This window comes from Rana temporaria, chromosome 5 (genome assembly GCF_905171775.1).
Source record: "Rana temporaria chromosome 5, aRanTem1.1, whole genome shotgun sequence".
In the NCBI taxonomy this organism is placed as follows: domain Eukaryota; kingdom Metazoa; phylum Chordata; class Amphibia; order Anura; family Ranidae; genus Rana; species Rana temporaria.
In genome coordinates, this window is record NC_053493.1 from 170,140,293 (window position 1) to 170,158,946 (window position 18,654).

The following is an 18,654-nucleotide window of genomic DNA, read 5'->3' on the forward strand; positions in this document are numbered from 1 at the left end:
TGACGTCCTTTTTTTTCCCCACAAATAGAGCTTTCTTTTGGTGGTATCTGATCGCCTCCTGCGGTTTTTATTTTTTGCGCTATAAACAAAAATAGAGCGACAATTTTGAAAAAAAAATGAATATTTTTTACTTGTTGCTAGAATAAATATCCCCCAAAAATATATAAAAAAAAATATTTTTTTTTTCCCTCAGTTTATGCCGATCCGTATTCATCTACATATTGCAATAAGCGTTTGATTGGTTTGCGCAAAAGTTATAGCTTCTACAAAATAGGGGATAGTTTTATGGCATTTTTATTAAGATTTTTTTTTTTTACTAGTAATGGTGTCATCCTGCAATTTTTATCGGTACTGTGGCCTAATGGCGGACACATCAGACACGTTTGACACATTTTTGGGACCATTGGCATTTTTATAGCGATCAGTGCTATAAAAATGCATTGATTACTGTAAAAATGCCACTGGCAGGGAAGGGGTTAACACTAGGGGGCGAGGAAGGGGTTAAGTATGTTCTCTAGGTGTGTTATAACTGAAGAGGGGGGTGGACTGACTTGGGGAAATGACAGATCGCTGTTAATACATTGTATGAACAGCGAACAGTCATTTCTCCCCCTCATAGGTGTATGATCACAATGTACAGGGAGTGCAGAATTATTAGGCAAATGAGTATTTTGACCACATCATCCTCTTTATGCATGTTGTCTTACTCCAAGCTGTATAGGCTCGAAAGCCTACTACCAATTAAGCATATTAGGTGATGTGCATCTCTGTAATGAGAAGGGGTGTGGTCTAATGACATCAACACCCTATATCAGGTGTGCATAATTATTAGTCAACTTCCTTGCCTTTGGCAAAATGGGTCAAAAGAAGGACTTGACAGGCTCAGAAAAGTCAAAAATAGTGAGATATCTTGCAGAGGGATGCAGCACTCTTAAAATTGCAAAGCTTCTGAAGCGTGATCATCGAACAATCAAGCGTTTCATTCAAAATAGTCAACAGGGTCGCAAGAAGCGTGTGGAAAAACCAAGGCGCAAAATAACTGCCCATGAACTGAGAAAAGTCAAGCGTGCAGCTGCCAAGATGCCACTTGCCACCAGTTTGGCCATATTTCAGAGCTGCAACATCACTGGAGTGCCCAAAAGCACAAGGTGTGCAATACTCAGAGACATGGCCAAGGTAAGAAAGGCTGAAAGACGACCACCACTGAACAAGACACACAAGCTGAAACGTCAAGACTGGGCCAAGAAATATCTCAAGAATGATTTTTCTAAGGTTTTATGGACTGCTGAAATGAGAGTGAGTCTTGATGGGCCAGATGGATGGGCCCGTGGCTGGATTGGTAAAGGGCAGAGAGCTCCAGTCCGACTCAGACGCCAGCAAGGTGGAGGTGGAGTACTGGTTTGGGCTGGTATCATCAAAGATGAGCTTGTGGGGCCTTTTCGGGTTGAGGATGGAGTCAAGCTCAACTCCCAGTCCTACTGCCAGTTTCTGGAAGACAACTTCTTCAAGCAGTGGTACAGGAAGAAGTCTGCATCCTTCAAGAAAAACATGATTTTCATGCAGGACAATGCTCCATCACACGCGTCCAAGTACTCCACAGCGTGGCTGGCAAGAAAGGGTATAAAAGAAGAAAAACTAATGACATGGCCTCCTTGTTCACCTGATCTGAACCCCATTGAGAACCTGTGGTCCATCATCAAATGTGAGATTTACAAGGAGGGAAAACGGTACACCTCTCTGAACAGTGTCTGGGAGGCTGTGGTTGCTGCTGCATGCAATGTTGATGGTGAACAGATCAAAACACTGACAGAATCCATGGATGGCAGGCTTTTGAGTGTCCTTGCAAAGAAAGGTGGCTATATTGGTCACTGATTTGTTTTTGTTTTGTTTTTTAATGTCAGAAATGTATATTTGTGAATGTTGAGATGTTATATTGGTTTCACTGGTAAAAATAAATAATTGAAATGGGTATATATATTTTTTTTGTTAAGTTGCCTAATAATTATGCACAGTAATAGTCACCTGCACACACAGATATCCCCCTAAAATAGCTAAAACTAAAAACAAACTAAAAACTACTTCCAAAAATATTCAGCTTTGATATTAATGAGTTTTTTGGGTTCATTGAGAACATGGTTGTTATTCAATAATAAAATGAATCCTCAAAAATACAACTTGCCTAATAATTCTGCACTCCCTGTATATATTGGTGCATAAGTGGTCCATATAGTGAACCTAGTGTAGAGGTATTTACTTTAAGGTTATCAGAAAGGAAAGGACAAAGGGGACCCTTTACATTTGAAGGAAAAAAGATTACTCCTTTAATCCTCCCCTTACAGAAAGTCTTCTTTGCAGTAGGAGCTGTGGAAATGTGTAATGGGCTTAGTCATGAGCTAGTTCTGGCCAGCTCAGTAGATTGTTTTATAAAAGAGCTGGATAGATTTCCTAAATTAAAGCTTAACAAAGCATAACTAGGTACTTTTATAACAGTTATATGTAATTGTTGATCCAGGGAATATCCAATTGCCTTCTTGGGCATCAGGAAAAAAATATATATATTTCCTCCACTTGAGCTAATTGGAATGTGCTTTATAGGTTTTTTTTTTATTATTCTGGGTAAAGAATTCTGGATATGGAGGTTTTCTATTTTGTTTGTTCTTTTTATTTTCAAATTGTTCTGGTTGAACTAGAATGACTTCTGCCATTTCTCAAACTATATAATTATCTAAGAAGGGTATAGAAGTATCTGTCCAGTGTAAAGCTAGTCCAGTTGGGAAGGCTTATTTCAGAGCGCCAAAGGCTTCGGGAAACCAGTTCTTGGGATTGGCCTGTGGGGTAGGGGTCAGAGGAGTAGTGATGGGTGTCATCAGAGAGGAGTAACCCCTTATAAACTGGTGTAAAAATTTGGGAACCCTATGAATCGTAAAATGTAGGCTGGTGAAACACAGCCAATTTATTTCAGTTGATACCTTGCCTGGGGTCTATTCGGTGGCTGTTTTTGGAGACCATGTACCTGAAGAAGGGCACATCTTACTGCTTGAAAATACACTTCTTGAAAAGACCCTTCTCTGCCTTTTGTGTAGAGCCCATTTTGCCACAGACATCGTAATATGTGTGCCGCCAATATTCTTAGACATTGGAAGAATAGAAAATAAATTCACAAAAATATACTGCCACTCACACAGAGGAATTCTTAGGTGTTGGAAGGCCATGGTGCATTACATAATCCTTAGTGCATCATTAGATTTCTGATGCCTATCCCAAGGGTTGAATACAGTCTTCTACTCATCTTCCTCCTTAGGGCATCATGAGATGTGTGATGCCTATCTCAAGGGTTGAATACAGTATTCTATTCATCTTCCTCCTTTAATCAGACCAGATTTTAGGCCACCCTCAGGTCAAGTTAGGAGAATATCTGGGTGTTTGAATAGTGTGGTAAGGAGGGGCAGTATATACTGATTTTTGACAGTGATGGTGTTTAGGCCACAATGGTCTATGCAGGGTCTTGGGGTTCCACCTTTCTTTTCTATGAAGAAAAGCCAGCTCCAGCCAGGCGGATTTCCAGATGAAGCCTTTTTTCTGAAGTATATTCTGACGTATATTTGGATGTGTCCTACATCTCAGGAATCAAGAGTGGGTGGGTTGTTCTGTGAGGAGTGGACCCGATTATAATATTGAAAGAAGCGCGAGGAGGCAAGATATCAGCAATGGCATAGGCAGCAGGAATCTGTGGAATGGTCCAGGCATTGGCCAATGTTCTTACATTTGATATAGGAGTAGGGATAAGATATCATAAATCTGAGAGAAACCCACAAACTAGAACTTCAAGAGTGGGCAGTTTATGGTATATTAGGCCCAGAATAATGGAGGAGATGATCTGCGGCAAAAGCAGGAAGGAAAGAATTTCACCATATAGCACTCTGAAGAATATATCATAGGACACAGTTTACTCATGTATGGCCCTGCTGGAAAGTAAAGTGCCATCAATAGATGGATTCCAGGATGAGCCTCAGATCCAGGCCTGGGGTGCCCTAATTTAAATAAGCCACTGTCCCAAAGTCGGTAAGACCTGAAATAGATCGACCTATGGCATAGAGGTAGAAGAGTTGGCAGAGGGTGGAGATTGTTATATTCTGAGTTGTGAGAGACACAAGACTCTGGTCTGGAACAACTGATGTTTATTTCAGTACTCACTGTACACTTCAACATACATCTCAGGACAGGTATATCTTATGCTTCCTTACATGTGCTCTAAGATGGCTACCATGCCCCTTGACCCTTGTCATCACTCCTGGGTGGAGCCGGCCTTAAAGTGACAGTACATGTGGAACCCTTCAGGTATAACAGAGATGAATGGTCAAGTAGGCCCCCCTCAAGACCCAGGGGTTTTCTAGACTCTGGGGACAATGGTTGAGGAAATACTCCTTCTCCCCACAATACACACAGAGGCCCTAGGTCTGGTGACAATTTTTTTTCAGTGTAGCTGCAGTAAAAGTGCGACAAAAGCTGCGGGTGCCATTTATACTCTGCAAATAGATTTTGCAAAAAGTTTCTTGCGTGAATTCTAAAAGTGTAAATAAAAATGCTAGCAAAAAGGGATAAAATATTTATAGCAGAAGAGTCACAAAGAGACTCTTCTGTTATAAAAGCTACCTGCTAGCGTGAAAACAAAAATTAAGTTCCACTTTAATTCAAGTACACAGGGGACTATTACAGACAATAAATGATCAGAAGTTAAAAAAAATATAGCACACTTACATTTGCTTTTTGTTTTAAATTAGAATATTGTCTATTTGATTTTATACAGGATTCAATCGACTTGTTTCTTGGAAATTACACGGTTGAAGAAGCCTATTCTTCTAGTCCTTTACAAGTGCATAAAGATTGGAAATTCTTGGCAGTAAGTAAACGTCACTACATTTTGTAGACCTAATTCTGTATTTCTCTTGTCAGCCCTTTTCTTTGTTTTTGCCAAAACAATGTTTACTCAAACAAGAACATTCACTAAATATTTGCAGTGGGGATTTAATTAAATTGCAGATAGGAATTTTAAAAATAAATGACAGGATATCTTATCTAAAGAAAGAATGAAAAAAAGGCCATCAACAAAGTAGAAATGGGTTTTAAACCTTAAATTCTGAAGAAACTCAGACTTTAGGTTGGTGAAAAGCTGTTAAGAAGACACTCCCATTCAAATGGCAAAACAATTGCAGATAATATCACAGGAATTAAATGTTCATCAAGAAATGTTTCTTCTAACCTTTAGTACTTAAGCTCAAGCCAACACTTTTTCTAGTTTTGTATAAAATATTTTAAAACCCCTTTATAACTGTTGTCAGTGTCCCTGCGTGGGGGGGGGGGGGTTATGGGCACAGCAGGAAGGGGAATCTGCCACAATGTGAGGTGGGAGTTCCACTTTGGACCGTTGTCACTGGCCAAGTGCCAACTCTTAGAGATTTCCCCTTTGTTTTCATGGGAAATGTACATTTGTCCCCTGGCCCAGTGAAAACAAAATGATCATAAGGATCGGAAGTGAGAGTAAATCAACCTAATGGAGAAAGCCAGCAGTAAAAACATAGCAATGAAGGAGGTAAAGGTTTTTTCCCCTGAGAGATATCCCAAAAATTATATATTTTATTTAGGCTTAGGATCGCTTCAAATAACGCAAGAATTTAAAAAAATACTGATCTATATTTAGAAATCTATAGCTGTAACCATAAAGCCATCCCAAAATGTAAAAACATTTCAGATTAACTGAGACACTCTTCCAAAAACTTCTACTATTCACTAGAACAAGAGAATGTCCATACATTATTGCATTTACCGTAATCAATAGGAACGTGTCTCTTGAAGGTACACAGAGATTGCTTTATAGTCTTGTATAGGTAAGAACTTCCAAAGGTCATAAGAGACCAACGTCCATATGTCAAGTTTGGGAGTAGGTTGTGACTTTTATTTTTGTTGTTTCTTCTGGGGAGGCACTCGGTTGATGTCATTCGCCAAATATTATTAATATAAATTATGTAATTTATTGGTGATTAACCTAATTTACCAAATATGGACCTGCCGTGTTTGGCAAGTGATTTTATCTTTTGTTTACTTTAGCAGCTGGGATCATGAGATGCACGCCCTTCTCTATTGATACTAGAGGTTTATTAGAAGCGTAGCTCGCTTGATTTTAACATTTTTTAATTTGTAAGGTGTCTGCATATTTATAGATTTATAAAGAAAGATTGTTTTACATTTTTGGTTGAGTCAAGACATTCTTTTTTCTAAATGGCCCCTTTAAATAGCTCTAAAAACATAACTGCAGTTCCAACCCGTGCCCAGTCTATACAAAGACCAAAAAAAAAAGTTGCTATCTCTAATTGCTTCTAAGGATGTCCATAATGCAATTAGAATTATTAGTGTAAGATGGCTGGATCTGTTGAAGTCAGTCTGTTAAAGATCTGGCCCTGCAGTTAGGTCAAAATTCTGCACCATTTTAATGTACTTTGGAGCAAAGCTTAAAATTGGGTCCCATCTTTAGGCTTCACGCACACGGGCAGAAAAAAATGCTGCTGCTAGGGGCACCTGGCATTTGTATTTTTTGCCCATGCAGCTGCATGTTATTTAATGTGGCCATGCACATGCAGGCATTTATTTTAGCCAGTAGACTGCCTATACACTCCTACAAATTTAAACGCCATACGTTCCTAAATACGTGTTTAAACGCAGTTAAAGTGGTTATAAAGTGATAAGTCCTGTATTGATCCAACACCTGCTCCTCGGCAGGTCTTCTCTCCCCTCTCCCCTCTCTCCAAGGCTTGGTTGGCTGAGACCAACAGGGACCATTGACAGTTGCTGCTGTCAGTGTAATCTTGTGAGGAGGGGGGCACTGTGTGTCTACGAATGCACATAGCCCTACTTGAGAGCGAACCTGCATGTGTGCCACCATAGTAAGCTGCTTCCTGTGGTGGCACACGGAGGAGAGGAAGAGCCAAGAGCACCAGAAGGCCCTGAGTGGCCCTGAACCAGAAGATGAGGTTCAGGGCCATTCTGTCCAATGATTTATGGGGGACTGGGCCTGCTGTACGGCTAAGCAAATCACAGTAAAGAGCCCTGTGTTTACTAACAACACAGGGCTCTGTACACGGAGCAATGATGTGGTTGTTTTATGTCTCCCTGCAAAACAGGAAGAAAAAATAACCACATTGCTTAGTAAAGACTTAGGCCCTTTTCACACGGGCAGACCGTTCCGATCCACCTGTCAGTTTTTTTGGTGGACCTCAATGGGCGCTCCATACAAGTCTACGGAGCGTCGAATGTCAGTAGTGACCTTGTCCGCTTACATCTGATCTGCTAAAATTGGACGTATGGCTATACGTCGCCATCTGTCCTATCGGATCGCGTGAGATCTGATGAAAACGTTCATGCTGTCCGTTTTTGTCCGATCTCCATAGACAAGCAGCGGCGCTCGACAAGCCCCTCCCCGCTCAGTGAGCAGAGAGGTACCTGTCATCCGCCGGCTCATCTGAGTTTAACAGAGAGATCTCCCGCTGAGCTGGCGGATGCCACTGACCGATCCGCCTCATGGAAATGAGGCCTAAAGTGGTTAAATTATCCTGATGCATGTAGTCAGTCATCACTGAATTTAATAAATTGTTATTTACAGTTTGTTGGCTGCTGTAAAAGTAAACATGCATTTTGTTTTTCTTTCTTATTTAGTTGCCAATCATCATGGTGGTTGCCTTTTCAATGTGCATTATCTGCTTGCTCATGGCTGGTAAGGCAATACTATGTTACTAAATTAATAAAAGATTCCAATTTTTTTGTTATTCTTAAACATCTAAAAACATACTAACGCAAATCTGCTTTTTTTCAAGGTGACACGTGGACAGAGACATTGGCCTACGTAATTTTCTGGGCAGTTGCTAGTATTGGAACAGCCACCATTATCCTCTACAATGGCAAAGACTTTGTAGATGCTCCAAAATTGGTGCAAAAAGAGAAGATGGATTGAATTATGGATTGTCAGAAGGATATTGGCAGTGATTGTTGCACAAGCCATAAATGGAGTCTTTACTGATCTGCTTTCAAACATTGCTATCCTTACCGATCTTGAACCTCATTTTAAACCATCAGATCTAAGACATTGCATTGAGAAGCATATACCGATCTGCTTTTCACTGGCCAGGCTGTATATTTTCCATTGCTTTGCAACATATTGCAGCATCTGTAACCATTACAGAGTTAAGACATGGACTTCAAAATATGGTAGTTAGGTAGTAAAAAAAAAAAAAGAAAATGATAATTTTGATCCACATGCCTTATGATTGTCACTAAATTGCAACTGTGTTTTAAAATAAATAGTTTAAGATGATTTGCATGAGCAATAAAACTGTTTAATTTTTATCTTTGTTTTAAAGTGTGTAGGGATATTTTATTTTTACTTCAATGCCACTGTGCAAACATTTTGGATAGAGTGTATCATTTCTCAGGTTTTTACTGCTGCCTGTATCTTCTGTTAAGCCACAGGGAAAGGAAGAAAGCATAATCTGTGCAATGGGAATACATACATAATATTTTAATTTTTTTTGTAGAAAAGTGGAGAAAGGTTAAAACTTCTTTGAGGTTGTTATTGCAGTTTTTGTCCCCACTGTGATTTGGTAATCTAAATATAATGTAAATAATTTGCAAATGTCCACTGCTAGGTAATTCAGGACAACTAATACACACTTCAACAATAGCAGCCTCTCAAGATGTAGTGTTTTATGTGTGTGTGTGTATATATATATATATATATATATATAATTTTTTTTTTTTTTTTTTTTTTTTACCGGGTCAGGAAAGCTTGCCCTTTAGGCACTGCTTGTTGTGGACATTCCACGGTATATAGAGTCTAAATGACGGACAAGAGAAAATTTTATTTTATTTTTTTATTTTTTGTGCGAATTCTTAAATCCCTTCCAAACCATTTTTGTTGGCCTGTTGTAGTGGTTGCTAGTGTGTGTGTGTTTTTTTTTTGTTTTTGTTTTTTTTCTTCTACCCCTCTACTGCTTGCTACAACTGAAAATGCTTGGTAGAAGTGAGGTTATACTACAAGCTATCTGGGTTACCTTTATGAATTTTTGCCTAGCATCCTTCCACCTGTAGGTTGTAGAAAAAACAATAGTCTAGTCTGTTTAGTGCTGTGTCTCTCAAGAAACATAGGGGTTTTATAGCAAGTAAAAATAAATTCTAGTTGGGGCTTGTGTCTGTTCATTACAAGCAGGTATTTCATTCCCATACAAGTCTGTTTATGAATGAGATGATGAATAAGAAATCTAAAGAGAAGTCGATCTTGTGCTAGTCTGGCGAGATCTTCGTGTCTTTCCTACAGCTGTTGTCAATGTGTCCAACCATCTAGTAGTCGCTCTCCCTCTTCTCCTGGTTCCCTCAATCTTCCAAGACATTTCCTTCTCCAGTGATCTCCAGTGTGACCAAAATAGGACAGTTATCATTTGGGCTTCTAGTGACATTGATCTCTTCCAAAATCAATCTGTTTGTTCTACAGGCTGTCCACAGCACGCATAAAATCTTTCTCCAGCACCAAAGCTCAAATGAATCGATCTTCTTTCTGTCCAGCTTCCACAGCCATAATTAACAACCGAGAAAATGAGTGCGTGGCCGAGTCTGAGTTTTGAGTGTAATTTCTTTACCTTTTGAATACTTTGTCGAGAGTCTTCATTGTGTAGCTACCAAGTGCTATTCTGCAGAGTGTTTTATCTCTACTTCTTTGTTTACGAATGAGCCCAAGAGATTAATATGCTTTACAACCTCTATTTTATCGCCATCAAGCTCAAAATTGACATTATTTTTTGATCTTGATCTTCGACTTGTTCATAATACAGTTTCAATCCCATGTTGGGACTTTGATCTTTGACTTTTTTTTCGCAAATACAGCATACCTTTGTTGCTGCTCATGATGAACTTTGTGGCGTCTGCATAACACAGGTTGTTTGTTTCGGCCGCTAACTTTGAAACTGACAAATTCTTCTTCCAAATTTGCATTTCTGAAGATGGCCTCACCGGATAGGTTGAACAGGTAAGGTGACAAGATGCATCCCTGCCTGATGCCACATGTTAATGGAGATCAGTCAATGGAGATGGTCATATTCAGTTCTCACTGCAGCAGATTTTTGTATATGCTTTTTATCAAACGAGATATGTGTTTAGGTACTCCCATTTGCAACAGAGTCCTTCATAATTTATCATAATCCATATCTAATGCTAATAAAGGTGGGTGTATTGGAAAAATTGCCACCACCCTGCGAAATTGTATATCTACACTCAGACAACCTCTCTTAGTGTTGGGACTTTACTGGCAATTGATGAAACTATATCATACAATTTACTGTACTCTTTATTAATAACAACAATAAAATGGTTAAAAAGAAAGGTGCAGCTGTTTTCTTATGTGTACCGTTTTATATGTTTCAGCATAAGTTATACAATTTAGTCTACACCTCCTCTCAGAATAACATATCTGGTAGCAGTTATATCACAAAGCCTGTTAATACAGAAACACTGACACGTTTGAAAGTAGTAATCTTGTTCTTCATCAGAGGTGCATACAGTGCAAGACAAGCGACATCTATAATAGAAATAGATTGTTCAGTATATACATAATCACAAAAATGTCAAATCGCCTGGATAACAAAATTAAACTCGCATTGTTGAAATAGTCAGTACAGGAACAGCCACTATTTAACCACTTAAAACTCGGACCATTATGCAGGTTAAAGGCCTGAGGTGTTTTTACAATTTGGCACTGCGCTGCCTTAAAGTGTCACTAAAGGATTTTTATTTTATTTTTAGCTAAATAGCTTCCTTTACCTTACTGCAGTCCTGGTTTCATGTCCTCATTGTTCGTTTTTGCTTTGATGTTGCTGTAATTCATCTCTGTTCTGGACACTTCCTGGTTGTCTGTTTCCTGATGACCACAGTACTGGGAGATTTCTCACTGTGGTGACTAATCAAGGAGGTGTGATTACTGTGTGTCTAAAACCCCTCAGCACCAATCCAGTTTCGTTTTACAATCCATCACTGCCCTCTATTGGCTCTCTGGCTCTGTACATCAGAGAACCAGGAAACAACAGCAAAAACTAAACTAAACTGCAGGCACATTATATGATTGGTTTTTATCTATTTTTAATCATTTTTAAAAGGAATCAGTTAACTATTATGTCTCTATACCCTGTAAACAGTCATTTCAGCTAAAAAAAAGTTTCCTTTAGTGACCCTTTAACTAACTGGTAATTGCGCAGTCATGCAATGTTGTACCCCAAAAAAATTGCGTCCTTTTCTTCCCACAGATAGAGCTTTCTTTTGATGGTATTTGATTGCCTCTGTGATTTTTATTTTTTGCGATATAAACAAAAAAAGACCAAAATTTTTGAAAAAAAATGATATTTTCTACTTTTTGTTATAAGAAAAATCGAATAAACTCAATTTTAGTCATTCATTTAGGCCAAAATGTATTCAGCCACATGTCTTTGTTAAAAAAAAATGTCAATAAGCGTATATTGGTTTTCGCAAAAGTTATAGCGTCTACAAACTCGGGTACATTTTCTGGAATTTACACCGCTTTTAATTTATGACTGCCTATCTAATTTCTTGAGGTGCTAAAATGGCAGAACAGTACAACCCCCCCCCCCCCAAATGACCCCATTTTGGATAGTAGACACCCCAAGAAATTTGCTGAGGCATGTTGAGCCTATTGAATATTTTTTTTTTCCAAGTGATTGAATAATGACACAAAAATATATCACTAAATGATATATTGCGCGTACGGGACACCGAAAACCAAGCACCGCCTTCAAGGTTTATAAGGGCATACATTTTTGATTTCACTCCTCACTACCTATCACATAAAATCCCAGGATGACACACAACCCCCCCATCCCCCCCCCCCAAATGACCCCATTTTGGAAAGTAGACAACCCAAGCTATTTGCCGAGAGGCATGTTGAGCCCATTGAATATTTAATTTTTGTTGCCCCAAGTGATTGAATAATGACAATTTTTTTTTTTTTACAAAAAGTCACTAAATTATATATTGCTCACTCATGCCATGGTTATATGTGGAATTGCACCCCAACATACATTTTGCTTCTTCTCCTGAGTACGGGGATACCACATGTGTGGGACTTTTTGGGAGCCTAGCCACGTATGGGGCCCCAAAAACCAAGCCCATCCTTCAGCATTTCTAAGGGCGCAAATTTTTTATTTCACTTCTCACTACCTATCAGTTTCGAAGGCTATAAAATGCCAAAATGGCACAAACCCCCCCCCCCCCCCCCAAAATGACCCCATTTTGGAAAGTAGACACCCCAAGCTATTTGCTGAAAAGCATGGTGAGTATTTTACTGCTCTCATTTGTTTTTGAAAATGAAGAAAGAGAAGAAAAATGTATTTTCTCTTATCGTCCATGGACGGACACAGCTCCTTAAGTCTTGACAAGTGGGTTATGTTCCCTGTTTACAGGAGAGGACTAGGCAGAAACATGTTAAATGGTTAAATACATGTTACATTAACAGAGTTGAACAGCCCCGCCCAGGGGGCGGTCCCTCCAGACATAACCCTCCTCACTGCAGCTTGCAGCCTCAGTTTCGTTCTGCCTAGCAAAGGAGATGGACGTATGGCTCCCTTTGGGCCCAGCGCCTTGAGGAGAAATTTTCTTTTATTTTATTTTCTTTTAATTTTTTCTTAAAGAATCTTCTTTCAACTGTAGGCTGAGAGACAGGCTGGATATTATAGATCCTTGTAGTCTTCTCAGTCCGACCAGCATGCGTGGACACACCTTTGCAAAGAGGCTTGGTCTGCCACGCCATACCTCATGACTCCTGAGGTGGCCGGTGAGCTTTGCTCCGAGGTCCACATATGACTGGGCTGTGGTGTTGTCTCACTCACAGTGGACCGGGCCGACAGCTACCTCCATTGCGGTTGTAGTTCTGTCAGGAATGCGTCAGCGAATGCTCGCTCTGAGGTAAGTACAGTCCCTCCCGCTTAGGTGGGTTGGTACGGCTGGGCATTCCCGGGGTTTGGGGGGCCTTTTCTCCTCCCTTCCCTGCTCCTTTCCCTCTGCTGCATTGCATTTGCCGCTGTCGGGGGGGGTTCTCCCTGAGGGGACTGTGTCTGGCCTGAGTTTTTCTGTGAGGTTTCTGTGTGTATTTTTTAATTTTTTACACTTTTAAAAGCCTTAGAGGCTTTTGCTGTTTAAATGCTGCGTTTTGCCGCCATTCGGCCGGCTCTGGCGCCATTTTTGGGGTGGTTTTCAATTGCATTGAAAACTCCCATTGGCGGCCATTTTGCCGTAGCCGCGCTCCGAGGACGTTCGGCGGCCATCTTGGCTGACCCCTAGTGCTGAATCCTACGGTACACACAGGTCCCTCGGATGCCGCAGTCTCCTCACAGTATTTTTTCCTCCCCACACGCCGTGTGCTGTGGGCGGATGGCGCGCTGGGCAGTCTCCTCCTCGGTGAGTCCCCTGGTATACCCCCGACCAGCGCAGCGAAGGGTGAGTTGCCCTGCATAGGGCGTTGGAGCTTCTGTAAATCAATGGCAATTTATACATACACACTATGTGTATGGGTTGCTCTATTGGAGTCAGTATCTGGTCCTTCCCCACCTGGGATCCCACAGATGGTTTTTTACTGTTTGTCCTGGACACCTTGGTGCCAGGGTGGGGGACTGTGGACGGGCAGGGGTCAAAGGAGTGCCCTCCTCCCCCCCCCCTCTTATCCCCTGGGGAATGCTCTGTCACAGATGGAGCCATGGACCAGATACCTGGGGGTACAGGATAAGGCACTTAGAGGTGCGCTTCTCACTGCTGTACGGGACTCCCTGTAGCTGGATAGTGCAGCTGGGTTTCCGCTGAGGGCTCGGTCTTTTTTGGGATCACACAAATCAGACCGCTCTGTGTAGGTTTTCCTTCTGTGCCCTTTCTTGCTAATTTTTAAAAAAACGCGGAATGAGAAAAGCCACTGAGGGCTTTTGTAGTCCCTCACCGCCTGGCGGCTCGGTGCCCCTTGAGGGGAGCCTTTTAAGAGAGTGGGCTTCTCCTCCGGTGGTGGACCCTCTGGGCGTCATGTATAGGTGACCACCCCCCCCTATTGCGGGACACCCCCGCTTGTATGAATTTGACTGAGAAGATCCGAAGTTCTGACCCGTTCCATGTCTATCATGCTGGGGTCTGTCTTGCGGCCTATTGTGGCCACTACTCTGGATCCCAGTCGCTCACTGAGTGAGCATTTTGAACCATACAAAATGCATTGGTGGTTCAGTGGTAGAATTCTCGCCTGCCACGCGGGAGGCCCGGGTTCGATTCCCGGACAATGCAATGAGTACTTTACTCTCTCCCGAAGTTGTTAGGCTAACGGACCTGCAGGTCCAGGGCCCTGTATATGTCTGTTGGTTTCTGAGATGGCGCCTTCTCTGGTTGGAATGCTGGTCTGCTGGCCAGGTCTCTAACATACGCCCTGACTGATTTACCCTTTTTGGGTGGGAGACCTTTGGGTCCTTGCTGGTTGACATTATCAAGGATGTCACTGGAGGGAAGAGCGCTCTCCTCCCTCAGGCTTCCAGGGGGAAGGGGCCCCGCCGTGGGCCGGGTCCTTCTTTTTCCAAAGCGGTCTTTTTCCGTCAGTCAGGGGCCGCGGGCGAACCTCCTGGGCCGACAAGGGCTCAGCTGGGGGGCTGATCCGTCCCTGGGTGCGTAAGCCAATTGCGCCGGCACCCGAACCCGCCAATGTATGTAGCTTCCCCTGCCCGTCTCTTAAGTGGGGGGTCGCCTTTGCTGTTAACAGCTCGGTGAACCTCCCTGCCCTCCGACAGTGGGTCTGCGAGGTGGTATCTTCGGGGTACTAGATAGGGTCCCTTCCGATCCACCGAACAGTTTTCTTCCCTCGTGTCTCCCTCTCCCTGCCTTTGAGCAGTATGGGACTTGCTAAGCTGCGGTGTGATTTTATCTTTTCCGCAGGACTAGTGGTTTGAGGGACTCTATCTCGGTCCCAAGGATGGGCATGATCCATCCGATTTTGGGCTTCAAGGACCTAAAGGTCTTTGTGAATGATGGGTAGGTCCGCTCGGAATCCATTCGTTCAGTGGGGTAGCCACTTGCACTTCGGTGCAAAAGGTCATAGGTACGACCCACCATGGGGCTGCTACCTATATAGCTTTTAGCTGCGCTCCATCCGGGGGACTTTCTGGCGTCCTTGGACATAAGGACGCATACATGCTTGTTCAACTTTGCGCAAGTCATAGAGTTTTTCTGTGCCTCGCGATGGAGATGCCCACGGTCAGTTGTGGGCCTTCCTTTTGAACTGGTGCCAGCAGCCCGGCTAGCTCAGTCGGTAGAGCATGAGACTCTTAATCTCAGGGTCGTGGGTTCGTGCCCCACGTTGGGCGCCACCAATGATTTTCACCAAGGAGTTTTGCACTTATCCTATCCTTGTTGGGACAGCGAGGCTTTGCTGTCGTGGCTACTTAGACGACTTCCTGACTCAGAGGTTGTGTCTGTGGCTTTTCGGACCCTCCGTGAATTCGGGTGGGTGTTAAACATTTGGAGTCGGCCCTGGTTCCAACTCAGTTTGGAGTGCCTACGACTTCCGGACTCCTCGGTGGCAAAGGTCTTTTTTTCTCCCTGGAGAACTTGCAGACTCTTCAGTCGGTGGTGATTATTGACATCACGCAATTGGTCTCCATTTGCAAGCAAATTCTAGGTCTGTGGATAGCCTCCTCCGAGGCGGTAGAGTATGCCTAGTTGCCACACTCGTGGTGAGGGCGTCTGGGGGGTCCGGTCGGCCCAGAGTCGCTGGACGTGAGTGGACCTACGACCACACAGGCCTATATGCGCCCAATCTCGGTAACTGCCCAAGCTCGGGCCTGGTTAGCACCTGGGTGGGAGTCCGCCTGGAAATACCAGGTGCCGTAGACCTTGTCTACCGTTACTTGCCCTAGTACTATGGGCGGTACTATGAGAGGCTATGCCTCTCCTCATGGTCGAGGGGGTTGCAAGGTCGTCCGATCTTGATTCAACCTAACAACGCCACGCCGGTGGCTTCGGGCTACCATCAGGTATGCCGGCAGGCGGGCTACTGGAGTTGCCTGATGTTGAATCAGGACAACTGGTCTTGGTACATGGAGTCAACTCCCCGGCAGGAGGTGAGCCTCGGAGGGCATGGATCTCCTAGCCACTCGTCTCAGCCACAGGGGTATCAAGGTTAGTGGCCAGATCTAGCGATCTGGTACAGACGTGCAAGTTGCGCTGGTGGCCCTGTGGGGTCTGTCTCGGCGACTTTTATGCCTTTCCCCCATTGTAGTGGCTTCCCCACAGAGTGGAGGCTGAGGAATCCCGACAACTTTAATAGCTTCAGATCCTGGGTGCGCCGATTTCGGCCGCCTGGTAGCGGAGGTACCCTGGCGGTAGCCAGGGCAGGAGGTCCTCCTGTCTCGAGGTCCCATACTTCCTCCTGTTGTACAGTCACTGACTTGCTCAACAGGGCTATTGGAAGCCAGACTTTAAGGGACCGGGGTCTGTCCGACCCGGTCACCTCAACAATGCTGAGGGCACGGTAGTCTTCTTCCGGTGAACCTACCGTCGTGTCTGGCGGACCTACATCTCTGGGTACAAAGAGATGGAGTGACGTCCACGGACGTACTCGGGGTCCATCGGCCTGCTGTTTTTACAGCTCGGTGGATCAAAAAAAAAAAAATAAAAAAATTAGCTTAGAGCACCGTTTGGGGGCAGATTTCAGCCTTGGCTGTGTTCTTTCAGTGGCCTTTCTGCGGCCGTTCCCTGGTGGGTACCTTTTTTTTTTTTTTTTTTTGTGGAGGGGGCTTATCCTATACCTTACCCCCCCTTGGCCCATCTTTTCCCGCATGAGTCTTGACTCTGGCGCTCTCGGTTCTTCGGGAATCTTCCTTTTGGAAACATCAGAGAGATTTTCTCTTGACACTATCTCAGAAGTGGCCCCTTTAAGTGGCTTTTACCTCTGTTACAGAGGGGTTTCTGAGTTGGCGCTCTTGTCTTGCAAGCCGCCATGTTTGATCCTTCATAGCCTTAGGTGGTGGTGCGTCCGCGACCTACCCTTCTTCCGAAGGTGGTTTCGGCTTTTTCGCCAGAATAAGGACATTGTTTCTCACATCTTTCTGTCCTCGGCCGCCGCATCCTACTGAGGTTGCCTTTCATACTTTAGGCGGGGTACGCACTTTGCGGGTATACTAGCCTGCTACTGCTCAGTTTCGGAAGATCTGACTCTTTAGTGTCGGTGTCTGGTCCACAAAAGGGGACTGACAATCTCGTTGCCCACCATTTCTCGGTGGATCAGGTAGGCTGTCATACAGGCCTGTGTTCTTAAGGGGCGGGCCCCCCTTTTCCGGTCCGACAACATGCGTCGGTCTCAGGTGTGCGAGGCGGCGACTTGGTCGTCCGTTCACAGCCTTTCCAGAATTTACATGGTTGCTGTGAGTGCATCTTCTGATGCTTTTTTTTTTTTTTTCGCCCGCTAGTGTTTGCAGGCGGCCGTTTGAAGTTGCATCTCCTCCATTTGAGGAGCTCTGCTTGTTTTGGGGTGAAGTTAAAATTGGTTTTACTGATATATTTCCCACCCCTCGTTTTTTGACACTGCTTGGGGACGTCCCACTTGTCAAGACTTAAGGAGCTGTGTCCGTCCATGGACGATAAGAGAAAATAGGATTTTTTGTACTCACCGTAAAATCCTTTTCTCTGACGTCCATGGACGGACACAGCTCCCACCCCTCCTTTTTAGGTTTGTACTGCTTGTTACGAACTGAGGCTGCAAGCTGCAGTGAGGAGGGTTATGTCTGGAGGGACCGCCCCCTGGGCGGGGCTGTTCAACTCTGTTAATGTAACATGTATTTAACCATTTAACATGTTTCTGCCTAGTCCTCTCCTGTAAACAGGGAACATAACCCACTTGTCAAGACTTAAGGAGCTGTGTCCGTCCATGGACGTCAGAGAAAAGGATTTTACGGTGAGTACAAAAAATCCTATTTTTTCTTATTTCAATTTTCAAAACTTTGTGACAAAAAGCAAGATCTGCAAAATACTCACCATACCTCTCATGAAATAGCTTGGGGTGTCTACTTTCCAAAATAGGGTAATTTGGGGGGGTTGTGCCATCTGGGCATTCCATGGCCTCCGAAACTGTGATAGGCAGTGAGAAGTGAAATCAGAAAACCTGAAGGTGGTGCTTGGTTTTTGGGGTCCCCGTACGCGGCTATGCTACCAAAAAGTCTCACACGTGGTATTCCTGTACTCAGGAGAAGCAACAGAATGTATTTTGGGGTGCAATTCCACATATGCCCATGGCATGTTTGAGCAATATATCATTTAGTGACAACTTTGCGGGGAAAAAAAAATTCTTTTTCCCGCAACTTGTGTCAAAATATTCCATGGATTCGACATGCCTCTCAGCAAATAGCTTGGGGTGTCTACTTTCCAAAATGGGGGAATTTGAGGGAAGGTTTGAACTGTCCTGGAATTTTATGCATAATATTTAGAAGCCTATGTCACACATCACCCACTCTTCTAACCACTTGAAGACAAAGCCCTTTCTGACACTTTTTTTGTTTACATGAAAAAAAAAAATTTGCAAGAAAATTAAGTTGA

General features: G+C 43.4%; 1 protein-coding gene and 2 non-coding genes across 4 annotated transcripts in view; all 3 read left to right on the forward strand.

Annotated features, from left to right (window-relative positions):
- Positions 1-8,400, forward strand: part of SACM1L (SAC1 like phosphatidylinositide phosphatase) — a 168,029-nt gene extending 159,629 nt beyond the window's left edge. For both annotated transcript variants that reach the window (XM_040353372.1, XM_040353373.1), the window contains 3 exons: positions 4,808-4,900; positions 7,708-7,765; positions 7,866-8,400. In XM_040353372.1, coding sequence (XP_040209306.1) covers positions 4,808-4,900; positions 7,708-7,765; positions 7,866-8,002 — 288 coding nt within the window. In that variant the 3' untranslated portion in view covers positions 8,003-8,400. The remainder of the gene's footprint in view (positions 1-4,807; positions 4,901-7,707; positions 7,766-7,865) is intronic.
- Positions 8,401-14,290: 5,890 nt separating this feature from the next.
- On the forward strand, positions 14,291-14,361 carry TRNAG-GCC. The gene has a single exon. It is a non-coding gene; the product is annotated as a tRNA-Gly (tRNA).
- Positions 14,362-15,355: 994 nt separating this feature from the next.
- TRNAK-CUU lies at positions 15,356-15,428 on the forward strand. The gene has a single exon. It is a non-coding gene; the product is annotated as a tRNA-Lys (tRNA).
- The last annotated feature ends 3,226 nt before the right edge of the window (positions 15,429-18,654 follow it).